Source organism: Schistocerca gregaria, chromosome 9, assembly GCF_023897955.1.
Source record: "Schistocerca gregaria isolate iqSchGreg1 chromosome 9, iqSchGreg1.2, whole genome shotgun sequence".
NCBI classification, from domain to species: Eukaryota; Metazoa; Arthropoda; class Insecta; order Orthoptera; family Acrididae; genus Schistocerca; species Schistocerca gregaria.
The window spans coordinates 78,687,034-78,712,116 of NC_064928.1; the positions used below are offsets into that span (position 1 = coordinate 78,687,034).

The following is a 25,083-nucleotide window of genomic DNA, read 5'->3' on the forward strand; positions in this document are numbered from 1 at the left end:
CGGGGAAAATTTGTGGTGACCCAGAGGCTCAGCAGAAGCGTGTCGGAAACTGCGCTGCTTTTCGGGAATTGGCATGGTGACATGGCGTATTACCTTGCTGAAAACTACTACTGCCTTCTGGAAACGTGATCATCATAAAGGGGTGTAAGTAGTCTGCAATCAGTGACCTTGCCCGTCATGGTGCCTTTCACGAGCTCCATTAGACTCACGGATACACACGTGGATGTTCCCCAGAACATTATGTAGTCGCTGTCAGCTTGTCTCCGACCCACAGTGCAGGTGTCAAGGAGCTGTGCCAATGAAGACAATGGATTCGCGGCCTCCCATCGACGTGATGAAGAAGTTTTCGGGATTCTTCAGACCATGCAAGGCTCTGCCACTGCGCCAATGATCGCGTCCCCATTCCAGTCGTGGCTGCCGATGTCGTGTTGTTAACATTGCCACATGCATGGGACGTCGGCTGTTGAGGCCCATTGTTAGGAGTGTTTAGTGTCCTCTGTGCTCACACACACTTCTGCTCTTCCCGGTGTTAAAGTTTGCTGTTAGTTGTGTCACAGTTCGCTGACTGTCCTGTTTGACCAGTTTGCCCAGCGAACGACGTCCACAATTTGTAATGAGAGGTGGTCGCCCAACTCCACGACGTCTGGGCGAGGTTTAGCTTTGGTTTCGCCAGGTGTTGAATACACTCACCACAGCAGTCCTCGAATATACGACAAGCCGCGCAGTTTCAGAAACGCCTCTACTTAGCCTCCGGGTCATCACAATCTTCCCTCGGTCAAATTCAGATACATCGGGCACCTTCTCGATTCTAGACTTGGACAGCATGCTCAACATGGAGCGTGCGTGTGTCTATCAGTCATTCCTCGCCACGTTACGCTGCTATCGTCTCGCCGGGTTTATATCGATAGTAAATCGGTGGTCATACTGTTCTGGCCGATCTGTGTATACGCCGCAGCAGCGCCCTGAAACGGATACTTTTTGATCGCCTTGTCATACGAGAGTTATTCGGAAAGTGAGGAACGATCGTCCGCGAAATGGAAAATACAGTGAAACTGCGATGAAGCTTTGCACAGATGCGATGGGCACCGTTTCTAGTAAGCCCGTCGATCACATCATGTCTCTCTTTTCAGTTCGGAGCTCACAGTGAGAACGTAAAGATGGCTGGAAACTAGCGTTTCCCACCACGTATGAGAGCCTGGTGAAAGATTTCGCCTAATGCTATGCAATCCAGATGACATAACTGTCATGCAGTTCGTTCTACACGACAATTCTCGGTCGCACGCTGCAAGGGCAATAATGATGCTCCTGCAGCGTTTACGATGGGCAGCGTTTGATCACCCACAATACAGCCCGTAATTGGCAACCCCTAAGGTTCATTTATGCTCAAGTGAACCTCTGGCTATAGAGACATTATTTTGACACAGACAACGAGCAGCAGACCAGAGTAGAAAACTGTCGAAAAGCACTGACGGCTGTCTTCTATGACGAGGGAATTGAAAAGTTGGTACAACGCTACGATAGATGTCTTACGTCTGGGCGGCGACTGTGTAGAGAAGTAGCTCGAAGGTGCAGCTAACCGTTGTAAATAAAACAGTTTTGACTTCCACTGCGGTCCCCTTTTCGCGACCTGTGGTTCCTTACTTTCCGAATAGCCTCTGTACTTAATTGCTTTCTTCATTTCATTGTCAGACATTCTTAGCAACATAGATATTTCACACATATTAATCCATTTATACATATTCCAGGTGGGTCTCTAAAGAATTTTGTCCTGTAGTTTCGTTTCCATGTAGCTCGATGTTAATGACGTCAAATTTCCTTAACTATGGGTCCTACTCTGGTATAACTGTGGAGGAACATTCGGGGACATAATGCGAAATGTGCAGCGAATAGTCTTGGTAGCAAATAAGCATCTAGTATTTCAGAATGACAGCACTTATTGACTCGCGGCAAACGTTACAAACAGTTTCAAGCCCTTACGAAACTTCAAATATCATGGACAATGCGACAGTTTATCACGCATCTCAGTGTTTATGTCGTCACATCTACGTGCCGTACAGTGATATAAATTTACAGGCACATCTACTGGTATATCTACATTCTATATACGAAATTTGTTGTTATTGGAGTTTGTGGTAAAGATCTACATTTATACTCCGCAAGCCACCCAACGGTGTGTGGCGGAGGGCACTTTACGTGCCACTGTCATTACTTCCCTTTCATGTCCCAGTCTCGTATGGTTCGCGGGAAGAACGACTGCCGGAAAGCCTCCGTGCGTGCTCGAATCTCTCTAATTTTACATTCGTGATCTCCTCGGGAGGTATAAGTAGGGGGAAGCAATATATTCGGTACCTCATCCAGAAACGCACCCTCGCGAAACCTGGACAGCAAGTTACACCGCGATGCAGAGCGCCTCTCTTGCGGAGTCTGCCACTTGAGTTGGCTAAACATCTCCGTAACGCTATCACGGTTACCAAATAACACTGTGACGAACCGCGCCGCTCTTCTTTGGATCTTCTCTATCTCCTCCGTCAACCTGACCTGGTACGGATCCCACACTGATGAGCAATACTCAAGTATACGTCGAACGAATGTTTTGTAAGCCACCTCCTTTGTTGATGGACTACATTTTCTAAGGACTCTCCCAATTAATCTCAACCTGGCACCCGCCTTACCACCAATTTTATGTGATCATCCACTTCAAATCGTTCCGCACGCATACTCCCAGATATTTTACAGAAGTAACTGCTGCTGCCAGTGTTTGCTCCGCTATCATGTAATCATACAATAAAGGATCCTTCTTTCTATGTATTCGCAATACATTACATTTGTCTATGTTAAGGGTCAGTTGCCACTCCCTGCACCAAGTGCCTATCCGCTGCAGATCTTCCTGCATTTCGCTGCAATTTTCTAATGCTGCAACTTCTCTGTATACTACAGCATCATCCGCGAAAAGCCGCATGGAACTTCCGACACTATCTACTAGGTCATATATATATATATATATATATATTGAAAACCAAAGGTCCCATAACACTGCCTTGTGGTACGCCAGAGGTTACTTTAACGTCTGTAGACGTCTCTCCATTGACAACAACATGCTGTGTTCTGTTTTCTAAAAACCCTTCAATCCAGCCGCACAGCTGGTCTGATATTCCATAGGCTCTTACTTTGTTTATCAGGCGACAGTGCGGAACTGTATCGAACGCCTTGCGGAAGTCAAGGAAAATGGCATCTACCTGGGAGCCTGTATCTAATATTTTCTGGGTCTCGTGAACAAACAAAGCGAGTTGGGTCTCACACGATCACTGTTTCCGTAATCCATGTTAATTCCTAGAGAGTAGTTCTGGGTTTCCAAAAATGACATGATATGCGAGCAAGAAACGTACTAAAATTCTACAACAGATCGATGTCAGAGATATAGGCCTATAGTTTTGCGCATCTGCTCGACGATCCTTCTTGAAAACTGGGACTACCTGTGCTCTTTTCCAATGATTTGGAACCTTCCGTTCCTCTAGAGACTTGCGGTACACGGCTGTTAGAAGTCCAGCAAGTTCTTTCGCGTACTCTGTGTAGAATCGAATTGGTATCCCGTCAGGTCCAGTGGACTTTCCTCTGTTGAGTGATTTCAGTCGCTTTTCTATTCCTTGGACACTTATTTCGATGTCAGCCATTTTTTCGTTTGTGCGAGGATTTAAAGAAGGAACTGCAATACGGTCTTTCTCTGTGAAAGGAAAAAGGTGTTTAGTATTTCAGCTTTACGCCTGTCATCCCCTGTTTCAATGCCATCACCATCCCGGAGTGCCTGGATATGCTGTTTAACGTAAGATCAGAACTTACTAGGATTTTCTGTCAAGTCGGTACATAGAATTTTACTTTCGACTTCACTGAACGCTTCACGCATAGCCCTCCTTACGCTAACTATGTAATAAAATATGTAAAGATGTAATTAATTAAAACATCTTGCATGATGCGGCACCTCTTCACACATCTCAGCGTTCATAATATCACATTTCCTTAACTGAGTGCCATACAACGATATAATTTTGTAGGCAGCGGTATATATGAAGACTGTCTTTGAAATTTTTGGTAACAGAGTTAGTAGCAGAGAAGTAATAAATTTAACTGCTGTGGCAGTTTCTCTGCATGAACAGCAGAAATGTTTTTAGCGATAAATTTTTTTGCTTTCGTCATTTTGTGGGGATGTTACTGAGAAAAAGTTTCATAAGGGCTTGAAACTATGTGTAAGGTTGCTACAAGTCAATAAGTGGTGTCATACTTGATGACTGAAGTGTGGGTATTTGCACATCATGAACGGCAGTACTTTGTAACCTCTGACCCTTCGCTAGGTATATAGTCCTTAATCCCACAGCGATTGTCCCCAGACAGTAAGTGACGTGTACACCACGTCTGGTTGAAACTGGCCCCATTGGTGTAGGAGGAGAAGAAGTGCAACATACATACATGCATACACATACAGGTACATCCTTCTTCATAATATACATAACTACATACACTGACCTGCATCCACGATTAAGTGGGTTGACATACCTGGAGAGCACGCGCTGGGAAGATTTTGTAGAGGGCAGGACCGTAGCTCTGCTCAGAAGCGAGTCCGGCGGCAATGGCCGCTGCTATGCCTGCCAAGACACCAGGGAGTCCATGCAAACAGTGCACTCCACACGTGTCGTGGAGGGCTACTCGACGCAGCAGCCACGGCTGTGAGCACGTGGAGAGTACCTAGTTGTTACATACTTCGCAGATACACACCTAAGCATGCATCAACAGATTACATATTTATTGGGAAGGACCACAAGTATATCCATGAAATCTGTGGACACTTTGTGAGCATGTGGGCATATGATGCACACAGGTAGCTCACTCTATGCTTGTGATACAGGCCTAGGCAGTGCAGCTACCCCAGCTATGGACACATGCGGGGCACGTGCACATTAAATGACTTGTATATATGGACCAGTGACAGTAAATATTGGCAGGGAGAGATGAGGTGAGTGTTGGAAGTATTAGACGAGAAACATAACCCAACAAACATCAATACTGATTTAAAAATTCTAAAATGCAGCAACAGCCCCCCACAAAAACTAATAATTGAAGAAAATTATCAGATACAAAAAGCAATAGTGGAAGGAAAACAAGTGATAAATGAATACACAGCTCTCTGCAATGGAACTCTGTTCTCTGCCCTCAAAGAATTATTAGACAGGACCAACCTATAGAGCTCTTTAACCCCCCCCCTTCCAACCACCACACAAAAAATCCTAAGACCTACTGTCACGCTCTCTCTCTCTCTCTCTCTCTCTCTCTCTCTCTCTCTCTCCCTCTCCCTCTCCCTCTCCCTCCCTCCCTCTCACTCTCTTTTCACACCACACACACACGCAAAGAAAAACTCACACACGCCTCTGAAAGATTCAGAACAACTGCCAAGAACACCTTCAACTGTTCCACTACCCGCCATGTTTGTTTTTACAGCTGATAAACAGTGAAACAACAACAGTGACAGTGGCAACTCAATATATAGTATTTGACAGTGATGAAGATGAGAAAAAAGAAAATGTAAGTGAAACATCATGTAAATACACATACACACACACACACACACACACACACACACAGAGAGAGAGAGAGAGAGAGAGAGAGAGAGAGAGAGAGAGAATTAATTAATTAATTTCAGACATAGAAATAACAATTTTCAAATCGTAATTAAGCAATTTATCTACTTTGATGTGTAAGTAGTTGCTAATGACAAACTGTGGAACAAAACAGTCACTGTAGAAACAACATATCAGAAAAACGACAACATGTGGTAAAAATGTATGAATTAATAAATAATGCGTTTTTTCAAATATCTGTAATTGCGATTTAAAAACTAATAGTTTCATGTATACAAACAGTAAAGAACATTCTTTATCTTTAACAGATGAAAAATAAAAGACCACTGAAGATGCTACAACTGCAATGAAACATGTATGGGTTAAAAAAGAAAATTCTCTTTTGCTAAAGGCGGACCATATCCAAAAACATACGCAATGTTAAAGCAAACACTGAAGAAAGAAGAGCTCCAACCCCATGATGATTACTAGACAAGGTTCTTCATTGTCACCAGTGCTTCTCAATATTTATACCGGAAACCATCAGACAAAGCATAAGAAAAGCAAAAAGGAGAAAGTTTTCAGACAGTTAAGTATGCAAGTGATCAAGTGATATTGCCTGTATTTACTTATTTATTGTTTATTTGTTTATTATTGTAACACGGCAAATTAAGGCACCAGGTCCTCTCTTACATGTAACCACACGTTCTGTGTACACTGGGCTGCATAACGTAAGGAGAATAGTGAACGAAATGAATGATGCGACACTACCAAGCAACATTGCTCGATGAAATTCTGATTATATGTAGAAAAAACTGCTACAGCGTAGTAAAGAAGGTGACTGAAAGAAATATGCAATCATACGAACAAAAATGACACTTTTATTCAAAGGACATAATTATAATGAAGTCACTGCAATTTCTGATCTCATGCAAAGCTAATACCAATAAGTAAAGGTAAATGTAAAAAAAAATGTTATTCATCAGTCCTGTACATTTTATTATCTTCTATCTACTGTCAAGATGAAAGGACGGATAGTGTGTGTGTGTGTGTGTGTGTGTGTGTGTGTGTGTGTGTGTGTGTGTGTGTGAGTGGTTTGAGGTTTTCGGGCGCTAAACAGCATGGTCATCAGCGCCCAAACGCATAAAAACAGGATCACATGCGGTGAAGGGACGAAGACGGACAGCCAACAAGGAGAACGGCTAAGAGACACAGGCCTGACGCAGTGCCAAATCCTTAACCACAATCGTTGCGTCGTCTTCCAAAATAGAGGGCAAATCCGGTGGCAAGGAAACCACCGCCCTCTGGTCAATGAATAAAAGTAAAATGTGGCGGACAGTAATCTGGCGCCACAAGCACTGCAGATTTCATCAGCACCAGGAATATGCTCATAGAATTGCTTTGGAAATGGAGAAACTATGGGATGGAGCGTCTCTGTCCACAATATTCCCTAAACTCGGGAATTTTTGAATTGCACCTCTTCGTGCAAATCAATAAATTTCTGACTGGATTCTGGGTGTTTTCAATGAAGAGATTACAGCAATCATGCATTAAGTATTTTAGAAACAAATCATAATTTGCACTCGACGGCTACAGTCTATTCACTGAGATAGAAAGATTGGATTACCTGTTTTAACCTAAAATATGTTATGTTGTAAAGCTAAAATAGCAGTTTTTTTTTATTTTTAGGCTAACAAATTACATTTTGTGCATACAGGTTTTATGTGATTCAAGGGAATGCTTTTATAAATCATAGTCTTCTGTAGTCACATATCATAAGGGTTACGCACTGTGTTGGTTGAGTGACGGACAGTACCTGCAGGTACCTGTAGGCCAGAGTTGAGGCGATGCCAGCCACAACACCCACTGCAACGGCTCCAGCAGGTCTGAGCAGCATGTCACAGCCAGAACCCACTGCCACGCCCCCTGCGAGTGTCGCATTTTGCACATGCACCTGTGAACAGTACACCTCATGTGGAAAACATGTACTAGAAGCATAAAATGATCAGATATTGCTGTCATCTACATCTACAGACATACTCCGCAATCCACCATACGGTGCGTGGCGGAGGGTACCTCGTACCACAACTAGCATCTTCTCTCCCTGTTCCACTCCCAAACAGAACGGGGGAAAAATGACTGCCTATATGCCTCTGAACGAGCCCTAATCTCTCTCATCTTATCTTTGCGGTCTTTCCGCAAAATATAACTTGGCGGCAGTAAAACTGTACTGCAGTCAGCCTCAAATGCTGGTTCTCTAAATTTCCTCAGTAGCGATTCACGAAAAGAACGCCTCCTTTCCTCTAGAGACTCCCACCCGAGTTCCTGAAGCATTTCCGTAACACTCGCGTGATGGTCAAACCTACCAGTAACAAATCTAGCAGCCCGCCTCTGAACTGCTTCTATGTCCTCCCTCAATCAGACCTGATAGGGATCCCAAACGCTCGAGCAGTATTCAAGAATACATCGTATTATTGTTTTATAAGCGGTCTCCTTTACAGATGAACCACATCTTCCCAAAATTCTACCAATGAACCGAAGACGACTATCCGCCTTCCCCACAACTGCCATTACATGCTTGTCCCACTTCATATCGCTCTGCAATGTTGCGCCCAAATATTTAATCGACGTGACTGTGTCAAGCGCTACACTACTAATGGAGTATTCAAATGTTACAGGGTTCTTTTTGCTATTCGTCTGCATTAATTTACATTTATCTACATTTTTGAGTTAGATGCCATTCCCTACACCAATCATAAATCCTGTACAAGTCATCTTGTATCCTACTACAGTCACTCAACGACGACACCTTCCCGTACACCACAGCATCAACAGCAAACAGACGCACGTTGCTATCCACCATATCCAAAAGATCATTTAGTGAGGATAGAAAACAACAGCGGACCTACCACACTTCCCTGGGCCACTCCAGATGATACCCTAACCTCCGATGAACACTCACCGTCGAGGACAACGAACTGGGTTCTTCGAGCCACTCACATACTTGGGAACCAGTCCCATATGCTCGTACCTTAGGAGTCTGCAGTGGGGCACCGAGTCAAACGCTTTCCGGAAGTCAAGGAATATGGCATCCGTCTGATACCCTTCATCGATGATTCGCAAGATATCATGTGAAAAAAGGGCGAGTTGCGTTTTGCAGGAGCAATGCTTTCTAAAGCCGTGCTGATGCATGGACAGCAACTTCTCTGCCTCAAGGAAATTCATTATATTCGAACTGAGAATATATTCGAGAATCCTGCAACAAACCGACGTTAAGGATATTGGTCAGTAATTTTGAGGATCCGTCCTTCTACCCTTCTTATATACAGGCGTCACCTGCGCTTTTCTCCAGTCGCTCGGGACTTTACGTTGGGCAAGAGATTCGCGATAAATGCAAGCTAAGTAAGGAGCCAACGCAGTAGATTACTCTCTGTAAAACCGAATTGGAATCCAATCAGGACCTGGCGATGTACTTATTTTCAATCCATTCAGCTGCTTCACAACCACAGGGATGTCTATCACTATGTCCTCCATACTGGAATCTGTACGAGACTCAAACGGCGGTATGTTTGTACGATCCTCCTGCATGACAGATTTCTCAAATGCTAAATTTAAAATTTGAGCTTTCGTTTTGCTGTCTTCCGTTGCCAGGCGAGACTGATCAGTGAGTGACTGGATGGAAGGCTTCGACCCGCTTACCAATTTTACGTCTTGAGCAGCATTGCACAGCTGGAGTCCACTAGCACATCACCCCAAACACTGGCCGGCCGTGGTGGCCGTGCGGTTCTAGGCGCTACAGTCTGGAAACGCAGGACCGCTACGGTCGCAGGTTCGAACCCTGTCTCGGGCGTGGATGTGTGTGATCTCCTTAGGTTAGTTAGGTTTAAGTAGTTTTAGGGGACTGATGACCTTAGAAGTTAGTTTAAGTAGTTCTAGGGGACTTATGACCTTAGAAGTTAAGTCCCAAAGTGCTCGGAGCCATTCATCACCCCAAACAGATTCTTCACCTGCATATGACCCTGTGAACGCGATGCTCTAAGTGGGAAATACGTTCCACTAGAATAACCATCTTAGATTACCTGTGGCCAAAACGCCCAAGTGACAGCTTCTGCAAGATTGAGCGGTATGCTACTGGCTCAGATCACCACCATGCTGTGTGGCAGCATCGCATTCTGCATCTGCGTTATATGTAGTACATCTCTACAACACCTGATTGGAGTCGCAATCTGAAATTCCACCTGCAAACAGCAAACACTGTGTGGGAAGCACATCCCACCGTCATAAATATCTGAATTTTTCTATTGCCGCCATTCCCAATGTCTTCAACAGCATGTCGCAATTGGAGTATACCAAGAAGGGTCCCCCGGTCTGGTGATTTGCACGTGCATCTACAGGGGAAAGTGAACCACCAGTGTAAACACCTCAGATTCTCTGTGGCAGAAACTCCCAGATCGACAGCGGCTGTTAGCTTGAGCAGCATATTGCAACCAGAGACTACTACTAAGCTATTAAATTCTTCATTTGTGTGGTCATAGCAGCCGTAGTTGCTTTATAATTTTTGAAGGAATTTCTGTTCGGTCGTTGCAACTACAAAAATGCGTCATTTTTTTTCACCAGACGCGTTTCGCTTTATAAAGGTAAAGTATCGCCAGTGGTATGTAATTAAGTTATTTGATTTTAGGTCCGAAAACAGTTCGTGAAGAATAGGTTGATTTGTACTTACGTTCATTTTTGAGCTGATTTCTCGCTTACATCGGGACATGCCGCCTACTATCACGTCGTTGTTTTTCTGTGTTGGACACTGATAATTTTCGTCTAATTTTTAGATGTCAGAACTGTCAGAACATGCATTGCTTATGTTTTCCACAGAACATTTTTCTGCACACCACTGTATTCTGTTCGTTGTTGTGCCTCAAGAACGTGTTGTGTTTTGTAGTGTTGCTCACATAACATTTCCACTACTTTGTCTTTGACTTACATTTAAAAAAAATAGGTATGTCTGTACTTCTTTTTAATTATGAATCTGTGTATTTATATACTGTGTAAGAGTAGAGAAGGAATAGCTATGGAGGGATTCTTTTATGGGGGTGGGAAACCATTATGAGTGGACGTAAGTATATAGCAGTGTGATGGAGTGTGAGTTAAAGGAGAAGGTGACAAGCGAGAAGTGAAATGAAACTGTGAGTGGGGGGGGGGGGGGGGGCATGTTGTGGGAGAGGGGGGGTTAAGGATGGAAAAGGCTCTCTTCTTTCTCATGTAATTTCATCAATTATTCTATATAGACTCTGGTTTCCCATATTTTATTTTGTGTTAATGCATTTTGTATGTAGAAATTTTCTCGTATCCCTCCATCGCTATTCTTTCTCTACTCTTAAAAAGTACATATATATACAGAGGAACGTAATTAAATAAAAGTACACACCTACAATAAGCTATTTTTTTAAAAAAAAAATGTTGTACGTGAAGGACCAAGTAGTAAAAAGGTTATGTTGGCAAGATTACTAAACACATACTTGAAGTACAACAACAAACAGAATACAGTGGTGTGCATAAACGTGTTCTGTGAAAAACATAAGAAAGGCATAGTGCTGCAGAACATCTAAAAATTAAAGCAAAATTATCAGTGTCTAACACAAAAAAACAATGACGTGATAGCAGACGGCATGTCCTGACGTAAGCGAGAAATCAGCCGAAAAATCGCCGTAAGTACAAATCGAACTATTCTTAACGAATTGTTTTTCTATCTAATACCAAATCAGAATGTAAATAACTTAATTACAGTCCATTGATGATGCTTTACCTCAATAAAGCGAAACGCGTCTAGTGGAAAAAAATCACGCATTTTTGTAATTGCGACGACAGAACAAAAATACCCTAAAGTACCACCAAGCTGGTCGCTAGTATCCCACTCGGCAAGTGTGCCTTCAAAGAGAACGTTGTAGTGCCCCCAGAATTTTACGAATGTCTGGAGACACTTGTGTTCCAGCCGTTTCGAACACGCGTTATTTTAAAGCAGGGCGTAAGGATGAGCATGGGATACCGCACCCATTTATTGTTTGTGCAGGCGAAACTGGAAGGAAGATAACTCGTCGGCGCTGGCAAGTGTTCAGCGCGACCTGTCAAGAATAAGCAAATGCGGCCCGGAAGCTCCGTGGCCGGCTGCAAAGAGTAATGTAGCTTTGAATTGTTGGAAAACAAATGTAGTGACTCGAGATAGTGACTGTTTATTAGATGTTGAACTGCTGTTGAGAGTACGTGGACTGGACGTGGCTAGAAGCGTTCGCTGCTAGCAGAAAACATCGGCGCTGCAAGAAAGCAGAACCAGCATTCTTCAACAAGTAAGTCCACGAAAACGCTTAAGCTGTCTGGAGAGAGCTTAACATTACACCGGGCCACCACAACGTGCCACGTAGGAAAAAATACCACAGTCATAATAACATCTGTTTCTTCGTGCCCTTGGCGCCTGGAGTGACTTCTTTTGTGAGCTAAACACTATGTCACAGCCAGACACATTGGCCAAGCGCCATCTGCTAGCATCGTGTACGCACGTGCACCTGTAAACAGGAGCCCTAAAGAGGTCACAGGTGCCACTTGGATATACCCTGAGACAAAAAAAGACGCATCACGAAGGAATTATCTGAATGGGGCGAAACTCTACAAATCTGTTGTACATGTACAGACAAAAAAAAAAGATTGCAATTTCAGAGACGTAGGATGATTAACCCAAGAGAAAGACATTCACAAATTTAGCAATTCAGTAATGCATAGGTCCACCTTTGGCCCTCACGCAAGCGGTTATTCGGCTTAGCATTGACTTGATGTCCTACTGAGCGATTTGGCGCCAAATACTGTCCAGTTGAGGCGTTAGATTCTTGAAATTCCGCGCTGGTTGACGGACCCTGCTCCAGTTGCTCCAAACGTTCTCAACTGGGAAGAGATCTGGAGACCTTGCTAGTAAAGGTAAGGTTTGGCAGGCATTAGGAGAAGCAATGGTGCTGGAAACATTCTGTGTCTGGATTCTCACTGACTAGCGTAGAACTGTCTTCAGTGATGAGCACTGCTTCCAACTGAGCCACGACGACCAGCGAAGAATTTTCTAGAGGCGCCCCAGGCAGTGGTGGAGTACTAAACTGACTGTCGCCCGCTATGTAGTTCCACAACCAGGAGTGACTGCCTGGGGCTCCGTTTCTTACCGTAGCAGGATCCACTTGGTTTTCATCCGCACCACTCTTACAGGACAGCAGTAAGTCGATGATGTTCTACGTCCCGTTTTGTTATCCTTCATGGCAAGTCACCCTAGCCTTACATTTTAGCAAAATAATGCCCGCCCGCTCAGGGCGCTGGTTGCCTTCAGGCTTTCCAAACCATATCCTGGCCACCAAGGTCTCAGCATCACTCTCCAATTGAGAACGTTTGGAACATCATGGGCCCAGCCCTACAACCATCTCAAGACTCTATCTAACGCTCCAAATGGGCAGAATTTGGCACGATATCCCTCTGGAGGATATCCACCAATTGTAGCAATCAATGCCATGCCGAAGAACTGTCAGGGCCTGAGTTGAACCGTTGGATTATTGATTTGCTCAATTGTGAGTCTCTTTCTGTTGAATAAAACATCCAGTTTTTCCAAAATTTCATGATATGTTTGTCTGTACATGTTCATCATATCTACCAATTTCCGTCCCATTAGCATAATACCTTAGTGGCGCGTGTTTTTGTCGTCATCATTAAACAAGATACATGAAACATCTGGCGTGTCCTGCCTTAGCGGCCATGCACAGAAGTGGACACGATTCTCATGATCATTTCCATGCAGCTCTTAGTGAAGAGAGTTGTGGCAGGGATGGAAACGAAGTCGATAGAGATTGGGTAGGACTCTTGCCTGACTCTTGTCCTGCACTGGAGTTAAGGTGCGGATCAACTGCAGAAGCAGCAAGAACATTAGTCTCCTCCCCCCCCCCCCCCTTCCGTTTCTGTCTTCACTTGTTGTTAAGTTGTCTAAGTGATACACTGCCTCTTTCACGTAACTGGTTGAAGAGGTCGATAAACAAGTGCCGAGATGGTTGACGTCTATAGGGAGACCTTGTGGCACACGCCATACAAGAATGGACTGCATTTTTCCTTCGCTCTCCACACAACACGAGCATGTCGGCTGTTTCTGCAGTGGTAAATCGCATCGTCCACTCACGACCTATTGCTTGTACTGTCACACACCAACTGACTACCAAGTCGCAGTGCATTGAAGGAACATGCAAGCCCACAGTAAGCGAACATAGCAACATCGTGCCCAGCTATTACACAGGTTGAACACCACAAAGAAGTGTCGTAAGGAAACTTTTCAAAATACGATATCTCCTAAACGACTCGCTCTACAATCGTGTAACAAACATCACTGACACCATAATTTTCCCTACTTTTAGTTTGTTAATGTAAATAGGAATGGTTCCATTTAAAAAGTGTATGTTTGCACAAGAAATACATTTTCTATTATTACAAGAGCCAATTAAACTGGTACACCTGCCTAATATCCTGTAGGGCGCCCGCGAGCACGAACAAATGCCGCAACACGACACGCCATGTACTGGACTAATGTCTGAAATATTGCCGGAGGGAACTGACGCCACGAATCCTGCACAGCTGTCCATATACCCGAAAGAGTACGAGGGTGAAGATCTCTTCTGAACAGTACGTTGCAAGGTATCCCAGAAACACTCAATAATTTTCTTGTCTGGGTTGTTTGGTAGTCAGCGGAAGTGTTTAAACTCAGAATAGTGCCCCTGGAGCCACTCTGGAGCAATTCTGGATGTGTGGGGTATCGCATTGTCCTGATGGAACTGCCCAAGTTCGTCGGAATGCACACTGGACATCATGGATGCAGGTGATCAGATAGGGCGCTTACGTATGTGTCACCTGTCAGAGTCGTATCCAGACGTATCAGGGGTCACATATCACTCCAAGTACACACGCCCCATACCATTACGGAGCCTCACCAGCTTCAACATTCTCCTGTTGACATGCAGGCTCCATGAATTCACGAGGTTGTCTCCATATCCGTACACATCCATCCACTCGATACCATTTGAATCCAGACTCGTCCGACCATTCAGAAACAATCCAACGTTGGTGTTGACTGGCCATCATTGATGTCTGCAGTAATTTGAGAAGGGATAGCACTTCTGCCACGGTTGAACGATTCTCTTCAGTCGTCATTAGTTCTGTTCTTGTAGGATCTTTTTCGGGCCTCAGCGATCGGAAATTTGATGTTTCACCGGATTCCTGATATTTACTGGACACTCCTGAAATGGTCGTACGGAAAAATCTCCACTTCATCTCTACCTCGAAGATGCTGTGTCGAAGCGCGGACTATAACACCTCGTTCAAACTCACTAAATCTTGATAAACTGGCATTGTAGCACCAGTAACCAATCTAACCACTGCGTCAGACACTTGTCTTATATAGGCATTGCCAACCGCAGGTGATCAGATAGGGCGCTTACGTATGTGTCACCTGTCAGAGTCGTATCCAGACGTATCAGGGGTCACATATCACTCCAAGTACACACGCCCCATACCATTACGGAGCCTCACCAGCTTCAACATTCTCCTGTTGACATGCAGGGTCCATGAATTCACGAGGTTGTCTCCATATCCGTACACATCCATCCACTCGATACCATTTGAATCCAGACTCGTCCGACCATTCAGAAACAATCCAACGTTGGTGTTGACTGGCCATCATTGATGTCTGCAGTAATTTGAGAAGGGATAGCACTTCTGCCACGGTTGAACGATTCTCTTCAGTCGTCATTAGTTCTGTTCTTGTAGGATCTTTTTCGGGCCTCAGCGATCGGAAATTTGATGTTTCACCGGATTCCTGATATTTACTGGACACTCCTGAAATGGTCGTACGGAAAAATCTCCACTTCATCTCTACCTCGAAGATGCTGTGTCGAAGCGCGGACTATAACACCTCGTTCAAACTCACTAAATCTTGATAAACTGGCATTGTAGCACCAGTAACCAATCTAACCACTGCGTCAGACACTTGTCTTATATAGGCATTGCCAACCGCAGCTCCGTATTCTACCGGTTTATATGTCTCTGTATTTGAATACGCATGCCCATACCAGTTTATTTGGCGCTTCAGTGTGTAACATAGGGGTAATGTTTATTAGTAAAAATTTTGAAGGAGGTGAGAAAGATATGTGGAAGAGAGAAACACAGAAAGGGGTGAAGAGGTGAGGAGGAGATGTAGATTTGTGGACAGCCCTGCAGGATTCATGATGTCAGTTCCCTCCAGACATTAGTTGAGTCCACGCCACGTCAAGTTGCGGCACTTCTGCGTGCTCGTGGTGGCCTTACACGATATTAGGCAGGTGTACCAGTTTCTTTGGCTCTTCAATGTATGTAACCTAGGTCCATCTGAAAGTTTATTGAAGTGTCGTGTAAAGATCTGAAGTAAATCGGTCAAGTTCTCCTCGACGTTTTTGGTAACAAAGATAAACAACGACTTGTCTTTATATAGTAGTATAGATAATAATACACGAGGGGCGTTCAGTAACCAATGTAACATATTCTTTTATCTCATACCAAGTTGGTTTTATTCGGGATTCCAGTACACCATATTATTCGCCACTCTTTCGGCTACAGAACCCTATTTCTCAACATAATCTCCGTTCAGTGCGGCAGACTTACGCCACCTTACTTGGAGGGCTGTTTGCCTGCATGGTACGGCTCTACTGCTTGAAGTCGGATTCAACGTCTTGCTGTATCAATAAACTACCATTATCCACGTACTGCTTCCAGCGGAGTGTATCCTTCATTAGGCCTAACAGATGGAACTCGGAAGGTGCGAGAATCAGACTGTGGTGTGCAACATTCCAGTGAGGTTTTGTGAGCTCCTCTCGAGGGCGCAGAGTTCGGTGAGGACATGCGTTGCCATGAAGATGGCAAAGTTCGTCTGCACTCTTGTGGCGACGAACACGGTGAAGTCATTTCTTCAATTTTCTGACGGTACCTCAGCTGTCTGCGGCCAAACGGCACGAGGGAGATCCGACAGATTTGCACGACCTTGTTGCGACATTGACAGACACCTCGCCCAACGACTCGCCGTGCTTTTGTTCACTATCAGACCTGCGTAGACATTATAAAACTCAATGACAGCTCTACCGAGGCGAAAGCACCTCCGTTACCGACGCGTTCCAAGGCTCCGTATATCGCCACTTCTTATCGAAACTTCATGAAATTGTAAAGGCTGAAGCTGGAATATTCCACGACACACCACAACAAACACTATTTTTTTCGACCGAAAATGGTCGCAATAAAAAAGAAAAAAAAAACAGAAAAAACCTGTAGAGTTTCTTACTGAGCGCTCTTCGTACTTTCAATTTCCTGTAATAGGTGGTAGCGTCGCTAAATTCGATCATTGCCAACTTCAAATGGGCATTCCCAGCTCTTGTACTTTTATGTGCTGAGTATGTGCCTACACATCGCTGCTAAGGTTGGTTTGTGGGATTAAAGGGACCAGACTACTATGGTCATCGGTCCCTTGTTCCAAGAAAAAAAAACTCCTAAAGAGAAGAAAAACGAACAACAGGAAAGACGGCAGACGACACAGGACAAGAAATACTCAGACAAAGAACAGACAAAACAAAGTAACACCACACAGAGTGTGGCAGTGGTTGGCCGACCATAAGGATAAAAAAGGAAAATCAACCACCGAGAACACATTAAAAATTCAGTTTAAAATCGTAGGCCAAAGGTCAGAATCAACAATACAATAAAATGAAACAGAAACAGATTAAACGATAAAAAAAACCCTGACCGAATAAAGCGTAAAACTAAGTCAGCCATAGCAGAGTCATCTGTTAAAAGCGCAGGGAGCGTGTCAGGCAGTGCGGACGACTGCCCGAGCACAGCTGGAAGTGGACAGTCCAATAAAATGTGGACCACTGTCAAAACGGAGCCGCAGCGACATAAAGGTGGGTCCTCACGTCGCAAGAGGTGGCCGTGCGTCAGCCATGTGTGCCCAATGCGCAGCCGACAGAGGACAACAGACTCCTTGCGAGAGGCCCGCAAGGAGCGCCACACACCGGTAGCCCCCTTGATGGCCCGAAGTTTGTTTCGTGAAGGCAGGGCGCGCCATTCAGTGTCCCAAAGGTCCAGAATTTTGCTGCGTAGGAACGCTCGCAAATCTGTCTCCGGGAGGCCAATGTCCAGAGATGGTGTACTGGTGGCCTCTTTCGCCAGGCGGTCAACATTCTCATTGCCGGGTATCCCAACATGGCCTGGGGTCCACACGAAGACCACAGAGCGGCCGCAACGCGCAAGAGTATGCAGGGACTCCTGGATAGCCATCACCAGACAAGAACGAGGGAAACACTGGTCGAGAGTTCGTGAACCGCTCAGGGAACCGCTACAGATAACCAAGGACTCACCTGAGCAGGAGCGGATATACTCTAGGGCACGAAAGATGGCGACCAGCTCAGCAGTGTAAACACTGCAGCCAGCCGGCAACGAACGTTGTTCAGAATGTTCCCCTAGAGTTAGTTCATAACCGACACGACCAGCAACCATCTAACCGTCGGTGTCGACAACGCCAGAGCCTTGATACGTGGCCAGGATGGAATAAAAGCGGCGTCGGAAGGGCTCCGGAGGGACTGAGTCTTTCGGGCCCTGTTCCAAGTCGAGCCGAAGGCAAGGGCGAGGCACACACCACGGGGGTGTACGCAGAGGGGCCCGGAAAGGAGGTGGAACAGGGAAACACCCAAGCCCGTAGAGGAGCTGATGACACGTATGGCGATCAGACAACCCGACCGGGGCCGACATTCTGGCAGACGGACGACTGACTGCGGGAACAGGACACGATAATTTGGATGCCCGGGCAAGCTAAAAACATGGGCAGAATAAGCAGCCAGTAATTGTTAGCGTCGTAACCGCAGTGGAGGGACACCTGCCTCCACAAGTATGCTCTCCACAGGGCTGGTTCGGAAGGCACCAGTGGCAAGGCGTATCCCGCTGTGGAGGATTGGGTCCAGCACCCGCAACGCAGATGGGGATGCTGAGCCATAAGCCAGACTCCCGTAGTCCAGACGGGACTGGATCAACGCCTGGTAAAGCCGTAGGAGAGTAGATCGGTCGGCGCCCCACCTGGTGTGGCTCAGGCATCGCAGAGCATTAAGATGCCGCCAACACGCCTGTTTAAGCTGCCGAATATGAGACAGCCAAGTCAACCGGGCATCTAAAACCACCCCCAAAAACCTATTGACTCCACCATTGTAAGAAGATCGCCGTCGAGATAAAGCCGCGGCTCCGGGTGAACAGTGCGTCGCCAGCAGAAATGCATAACGCAGGTCTGTCGAATCTTTGCCCAGACTTGCGATGGAGTGACATGGAGGCCAATGGTGGACACATACCGCTCCCAGCACTCCTGCTTGCGTTGGCGGATAATGCGGCGGGCTCGCGCACGCATCCGTTTGAAGGCGATAAGGTGTTCGATTGAGGGATGTCGCTTGTGACGCTGGAGTGCCCGCCGGCAAGCTTTAATCGCTTCAGAGATCTCAGGCGACCACCAAGGCACAGTCCGCCGCCGAGGGGACCCAGAAGAACGGGGAATGGCAGATTCGGCGGCAGTAACGATGCCGGTGGTGACGGATTGAACCACTGCATCAATGTCATCGTTAGAGAAAGGCTCAATAGCGGCAGTGGAGAAGAACAAGTCCCAGTCAGCCTTATTCAGAGACCATCTGCTAGAGCGCCCAGAAGACTGACGCTGTGGTAGTGACAGAAAGATCAGTAAGTGGTCACTACCACACAGGTCGTCATGCACTCTCCACTGGACAGACGGTAAGAGGCTAGGGCTACAGATGGAAAGGTCAATGGCGGAGTATGTGCCATGCGCCACACTGAAGTGTGTGAAGGCACCATCATTTAATATCGAGAGGTCGAGCTGTGCCAATAAATGCTCAACGATGGCGCCTCGACCTGTTGCCACTGACCCACCCCACAGAGGATTATGGGCGTTAAAGTCGCCCAGTAACAAGAAAGGTGGCGGCAATTGGGCTATCAGAGCAGCCAGGACATGCAGCGTGACATCACCATCCGGTGGAAGGTGAAGACTACAGATGGTAACAGCCTGTGGCTTCCACACCCGAACAACGACAGCCTCTAAAGGTGTTTGGAGAGGGACAGACTCGCTGTGAAGAGAGTTCAGGACATATATGCAGACGCCACCAGACACCCTTTCATAAACTTCTCGGTTCTTATAATAACTCCCCAAAAGCCACGGAGGGCGGTGGTTCGCATTGCCGGAAACCAAGTTTCCTGCAGAGCAATGCAGAGGAAAGGGTGAAGGCTGATAAGTTGGCGGAGCTCAGCTAGATGGTGGAAGAAACCGCTGCAGTTCCACTGGAGGATGGTGTTGTCCATGGCTGAGAAAGGCGTCACGGGAATGGGAAGGCAGATTACGCCACTGGGTCACCTGCTGCCTCCGATGCGTCTGAGGGACTGGCGACATCGAGGTCCTCAGCGGACGCAATAATCTCCACCTCATCCTCAGACGCAGAGCTTGTAGGTAGTGGTGGAGTAGGAGCCATCGCGAGTGCCTTGGTCTTACGGGGCTTCAGTGTCGTTTTGTCTCGCTGTTCCTTTGGTTGCCATTGCTGATAGGGCTTACTGGAGTCAGTCTCCGGAACCGAAGATGATCGCGAAGCCCGACGACCAGCGGCCTGTGGCTTCTTCAGCCACTGGTTGGTGTCTGCTGTGCCGCTGGTAGGAACCTGGGAAGGGAGTGACCCAAGGGATCCCTTCCGAGCGAGAGAAGCCGAAGAAGACTTGCGCTTCTCGGGCTTAGAAGTGGGGACTGGTGTCCCCAGTGGTTTAGTGTGTGCTGCTCCCAGGGTAGATGGTGTGGGAGCAACAGCAAGAGAAAGGGCACCCATCGTCAAGGGGGCAGGTGAGGTCCTCTGACGCTGAGAGCTGACTGTGGTGCAGCTAAAGGAGCTGGAGCATGAGTGACAGTGGGGGCATAAGACGACATCATGGGCACAGGATGTAGCCGTTCAAATTTCCGCTTAGCCTCAGTGTAAGTCAGTCGGTCCAGGGTCTTATATTCCATGATTTTGCGTTCTTTCTGTAAGATCCTGCAGTCTGGCGAGCAAGGTGAATGAGGCTCTCCACAGTTGACACAGATGGGAGGCGGAGCACATGGAGTATCGGGGTGAGATGGGCGTCCGCAATCTCGACATGTGAGGCTGGAAGTGCAGCGGGAAGACATATGGCCGAACTTCCAGCACTTAAAGCACCGCATCGGGGGAGGGATATAGGGCTTGACGTCACAACGGTAGACCATCACCTTGACCATCTCCAGTAATGTATCACCCTCGAAGGCCAAGATGAAGGCACCGGTAGCATCCTGATTGTCCCTCGGACCCCGGTGAACGCGCCGGACGAAATGAACACCTCTACGCTCTAAGTTGGCGCGCAGCTCGCCATCAGACTGCAGAAGTAGGTCCCTATGGAAAATAACGCCCTGGACCATATTTAAACTCTTATGTGGTGTGATGGTAATGTTAACATCCCCAACTTGTCACAAGCAAGCAACCTGCATGAGTGGGTGGAGGATGCTGTTTTTATCAAAACTGACCCAGAGCGCATTTTAGACAAGCCCTCCACCTCCCCAAACTTGTCCTCTAAATGCTCTACAAAGAACTGAGGCTTCATGGATACAAAGGATTCCCCATCAGCTCTGGTACAGACGAGATACCTGGGCGAATACATCTCACTATCATTCATTGCCTTTCGTTCCTCCCATGGTGTGGCCAGGGATGGGAACGATTTGGGGTCATAAACGTTAGCTTCAAAATGAGCCCTTGAACGCTTAGAGACTGCTGGTGGCTGGCCACCAGCAAGAGATGATGTACCACGCTTCATTGCGTGACATCCGCCCTGATGCCACCTACTCCGACCAAGGGCCCTCCCCATGGGCGCCACCCAGCCACAGCAAGAGCCACCTGGCACGATGGCCATTGCCGGGAGTCCTGATTCCCCATGGAGATGGGTATCTACTCCTTGTCATATATGAGGAGTAAACGGCGCAGGCATCAGCAGAGCGATCCCTGTGTTGTCAGGGGGCTACAACCAACAGGGTACATGGCGGCCCCACCACAACGGACTGGCTACCGTGCTGGATCTTAGGTGCAAAAATGTATAAGGTCGTCGTCGCAGCGAAAAGCAACACTGCACAGTGCAGCGTGGTAATCGCACCCAGGGACGTATCCTCGCCCAAGAGATGGAAAACGAGCGGAACACCACTGCAACGGCGAGAAAGCCGGCTAAAGTTCTCAATGCACGACAGATACAGTGTACCATGTAAGGCGCCCTTCCCCAAGTGGCTCGCTCTTCGGAACAATTTAGAAAGATGGAGGTCAAACCCGAGAGGGGACCATCACATTAAGGCCGAAAAGGTAGAGACTCCTTTTAGTCGCCTCTTACGACAGGCAGGAATACCGCGGGCCTATTCTGACCCTCGAACCCGCAGGGGGGACATCGCTGCTAAATTTGTAGTTAATTTGTTCATTTTATTCGTACATTTGTTTGGTAACTATAAGTGTTTATTTATTCCTCATTTTTAGATCTGATGATGGCTGGAAAGCCTACATCTGTGATAAATTTTAATGAAATATTTTGTGGGCAAGACACTGACTTTTATAACTATGAGTGACTGAACGCTGTAGAAGGGGTCTAAATACCGAACAGAGTTAGGAGAGCGTACGGAGGCTCAGTATTAAGCACAAGAGAGGAGAAAGACGACCTGAATTCTGCAGTAAATTTAAGCTAGTAGCTGAGAATATACTGTTTAACAGTCACAAGTGGATTACATCATAGTCATGGGGAGACAGAGATACTGGAACGCAAGGTGAAGTCAGCAGCAGATGTAGACTCAGATCACACAATATATAATGATGAAGAGCAGACTGAAGTTTAATAGAATCGTCCGGAACAATAACTGTGGAAAGAAATGATATACTGAAGTACTGAGGAGAAACGAGGTCCGCTAGGGCTGTAAATCCATCTCTACAAAGGACAATCACAGAAGTTGGACAAACAAATATGAGTAAAAGGGAGGTAACTGGGACGGAATCTTAGATACCAGAAGAAATCAATTGATTGAAGAAAGAATATACACTCCTGGAAATTGAAATAAGAACACCGTGAATTCATTGTCCCAGGAAGGGGAAACTCTATTGACACATTCCTGAGGTCAGATACATCACATGATCACACTAAAGGAACCACAGGCACATAGACACAGGCAACAGAGCATGCACAATGTCGGCACTAGTACAGTGTATATCATCCTTTCGCAGCAATGCAGGCTGCTATTCTCCCATGGAGACGATCGTAGAGATGCTGGATGTAGTCCTGTGGAACGGCTTGCCATGCCATTTCCACCTGGCGCCTCAGTTGGACCAGCGTTCGTGCTGGACGTGCAGACCGCGTGACGCGTGAGACGACGCTTCATCCAGTCCCAAACATGCTCAATGGGGGACAGATCCGGAGATCTTGCTGGCCGGGGTAGTTGACTTACACCTTCTAGAGCACGTTGGGTGGCGCGGGATACATGCGGACGTGCATTGTCCTGGTGGAACAGCAAGTTCCCTTGTCGGTCTAGGAATGGTAGAACGATGGGTTCGATGACGGTTTGGATGTACCGTGCACTATTCAGTGTCCCCTCGACGATCACCAGAGGTGTACGGCCAGTGCAGGAGATCGCTCTCCACACCATGATGCCGGGTGTTGGCCCTGTGTGCCTCGGTCGTATGCAGTCCTGATTGTGGCGCTCACCTGCACGGCGCCAAACACGCATACGACCATCATTGGCACCAAGGCAGAAGCGACTCTCATCGCTGAAGACGACACGTCTCCATTCGTCCCTCCATTCACGCCTGTCGCGACACCATTGGAGGCGGGCTGCACGATGTTGGGGCGTGAGCGGAAGACGGCCTAACGGTGTGCGGGACCGTTGCCCAGCTTCATGGAGACGGTTGCGAATGGTCCTCGCCGATACCCCAGGAGCAATAGTGTCCCTAATTTGCTGGGAAGTGGCGGTGCGGTCCCCTACGGCACTGCGTAGGATCCTACGGTCTTGGCGTGCATCCGTGCGTCGCTGCGGTCCGGTCCCAGGTCGACGGGCACGTGCACCTTCCGCCGACCACTGGCGACAACATCGATGTACTGTGGAGACCTCACGCCCCTCATGTTGAGCAATTCGGCGGTACGTCCACCCGGCCTCCCGCATGCCCACTATACGCCCTCGCTCAAAGTCCGTCAACTGCACATACGGTTCACGACCACGCTGTCGCGGCATGCTACCAGTGTTAACGACTGCGATGGAGCTCCGTATGCCACGGCAAACTGGCTGACACTGACGGCGGCGGTGCACAAATGCTGCGCAGCTAGCGCCATTCGACGGCCAACATCGCGGTTCCTGGTGTGTCCGCTGTGCCGTGCGTGTGATCATTGCCTGTACAGCCCTCTCGCAGTGTCCGGAGCAAGTATGGTGGGTCTGACACACCGGTGTCAATGTGTTCTTTTTTCCATTTCCAGGAGTGTATTTTCAAAGATGACAAGAATACAGCAATATACACTGAGGAGTGAAATAAGTAGGAAATGCATGGAAGCGAAGGCAAGATCTTTGCACGGAAACGCGAAGAAATGGGAAAAGAAATTTGTAAGTGAAATGAAAAACTCTCATCCTAAATGTACACTATGTGCACTGAGACGACAAACGTCATGGGACAGCGATGTGCATACATACATAGCGATAGTAGCATGTGATCGTGTACACAAGATTCCCGGCGATCAAAAAGTCAGTATAAATTTGAAAACTTAATAAATCACGGAATAATGTACATAGAGAGGTAAAAATTTACGTTGGTAGCCCTGCGCCTGCTACACGGACGTCTGAGTCACAGCTCTTGTACAAGATAAGTAATTTAAGTAGTAATAAACTGTTTTTTAACACTTTAAACTAATTTATTACGTTAATTATAGTGCTCTGCAAGCGTACCATTAAAGGTTTTTGTCTTACTCGCGTATTTTCACAGTAATCACGTAAAGTTCGTTTTGTTTACATATCGCGGCCAGGCCGAACTTTTGAGTTTTCAGATTAAACTTCATACCGCAATCTTAAGTGCATTTACTGATAGTTTAGTGTGCTAAATACGTTTGCTGCCCCTTTATATCTGTAGAGTATCGTCATCTCTTAAGTAATTTCCAGTAAAAAACTTCTGAACCACTGTTTACATAGTCGCGAGTAGGCCTAATTTTTCGTACACGTATTTTCATTGTTTTCCGGTAACTTAATTGTCTTTCTGTCACTAAAATCGATTTGTACCATGAGTGTAAAGTGCCTGACGTGCCGTAGGATCGTTAGCTCCGGGGTCTGGTGTGATGGATGTAGTAACTTTTTTCATTG

The 25,083-nt window shown here is 46.6% G+C and overlaps 1 protein-coding gene across 2 annotated transcripts in view; it reads right to left on the minus strand.

Moving 5' to 3' along the window:
• The window catches only part of LOC126291735 (ammonium transporter Rh type B), a 221,925-nt gene that overhangs the window by 36,143 nt on the left and 160,699 nt on the right, over positions 1 to 25,083 (minus strand). For both annotated transcript variants that reach the window (XM_049985408.1, XM_049985407.1), the window contains exons 7-8: positions 7,423 to 7,560; positions 4,549 to 4,716 (exon numbers count right to left, since the gene is read on the minus strand). In XM_049985408.1, the coding sequence (XP_049841365.1) occupies positions 4,549 to 4,716; positions 7,423 to 7,560 (306 nt within the window). The remainder of the gene's footprint in view (positions 1 to 4,548; positions 4,717 to 7,422; positions 7,561 to 25,083) is intronic.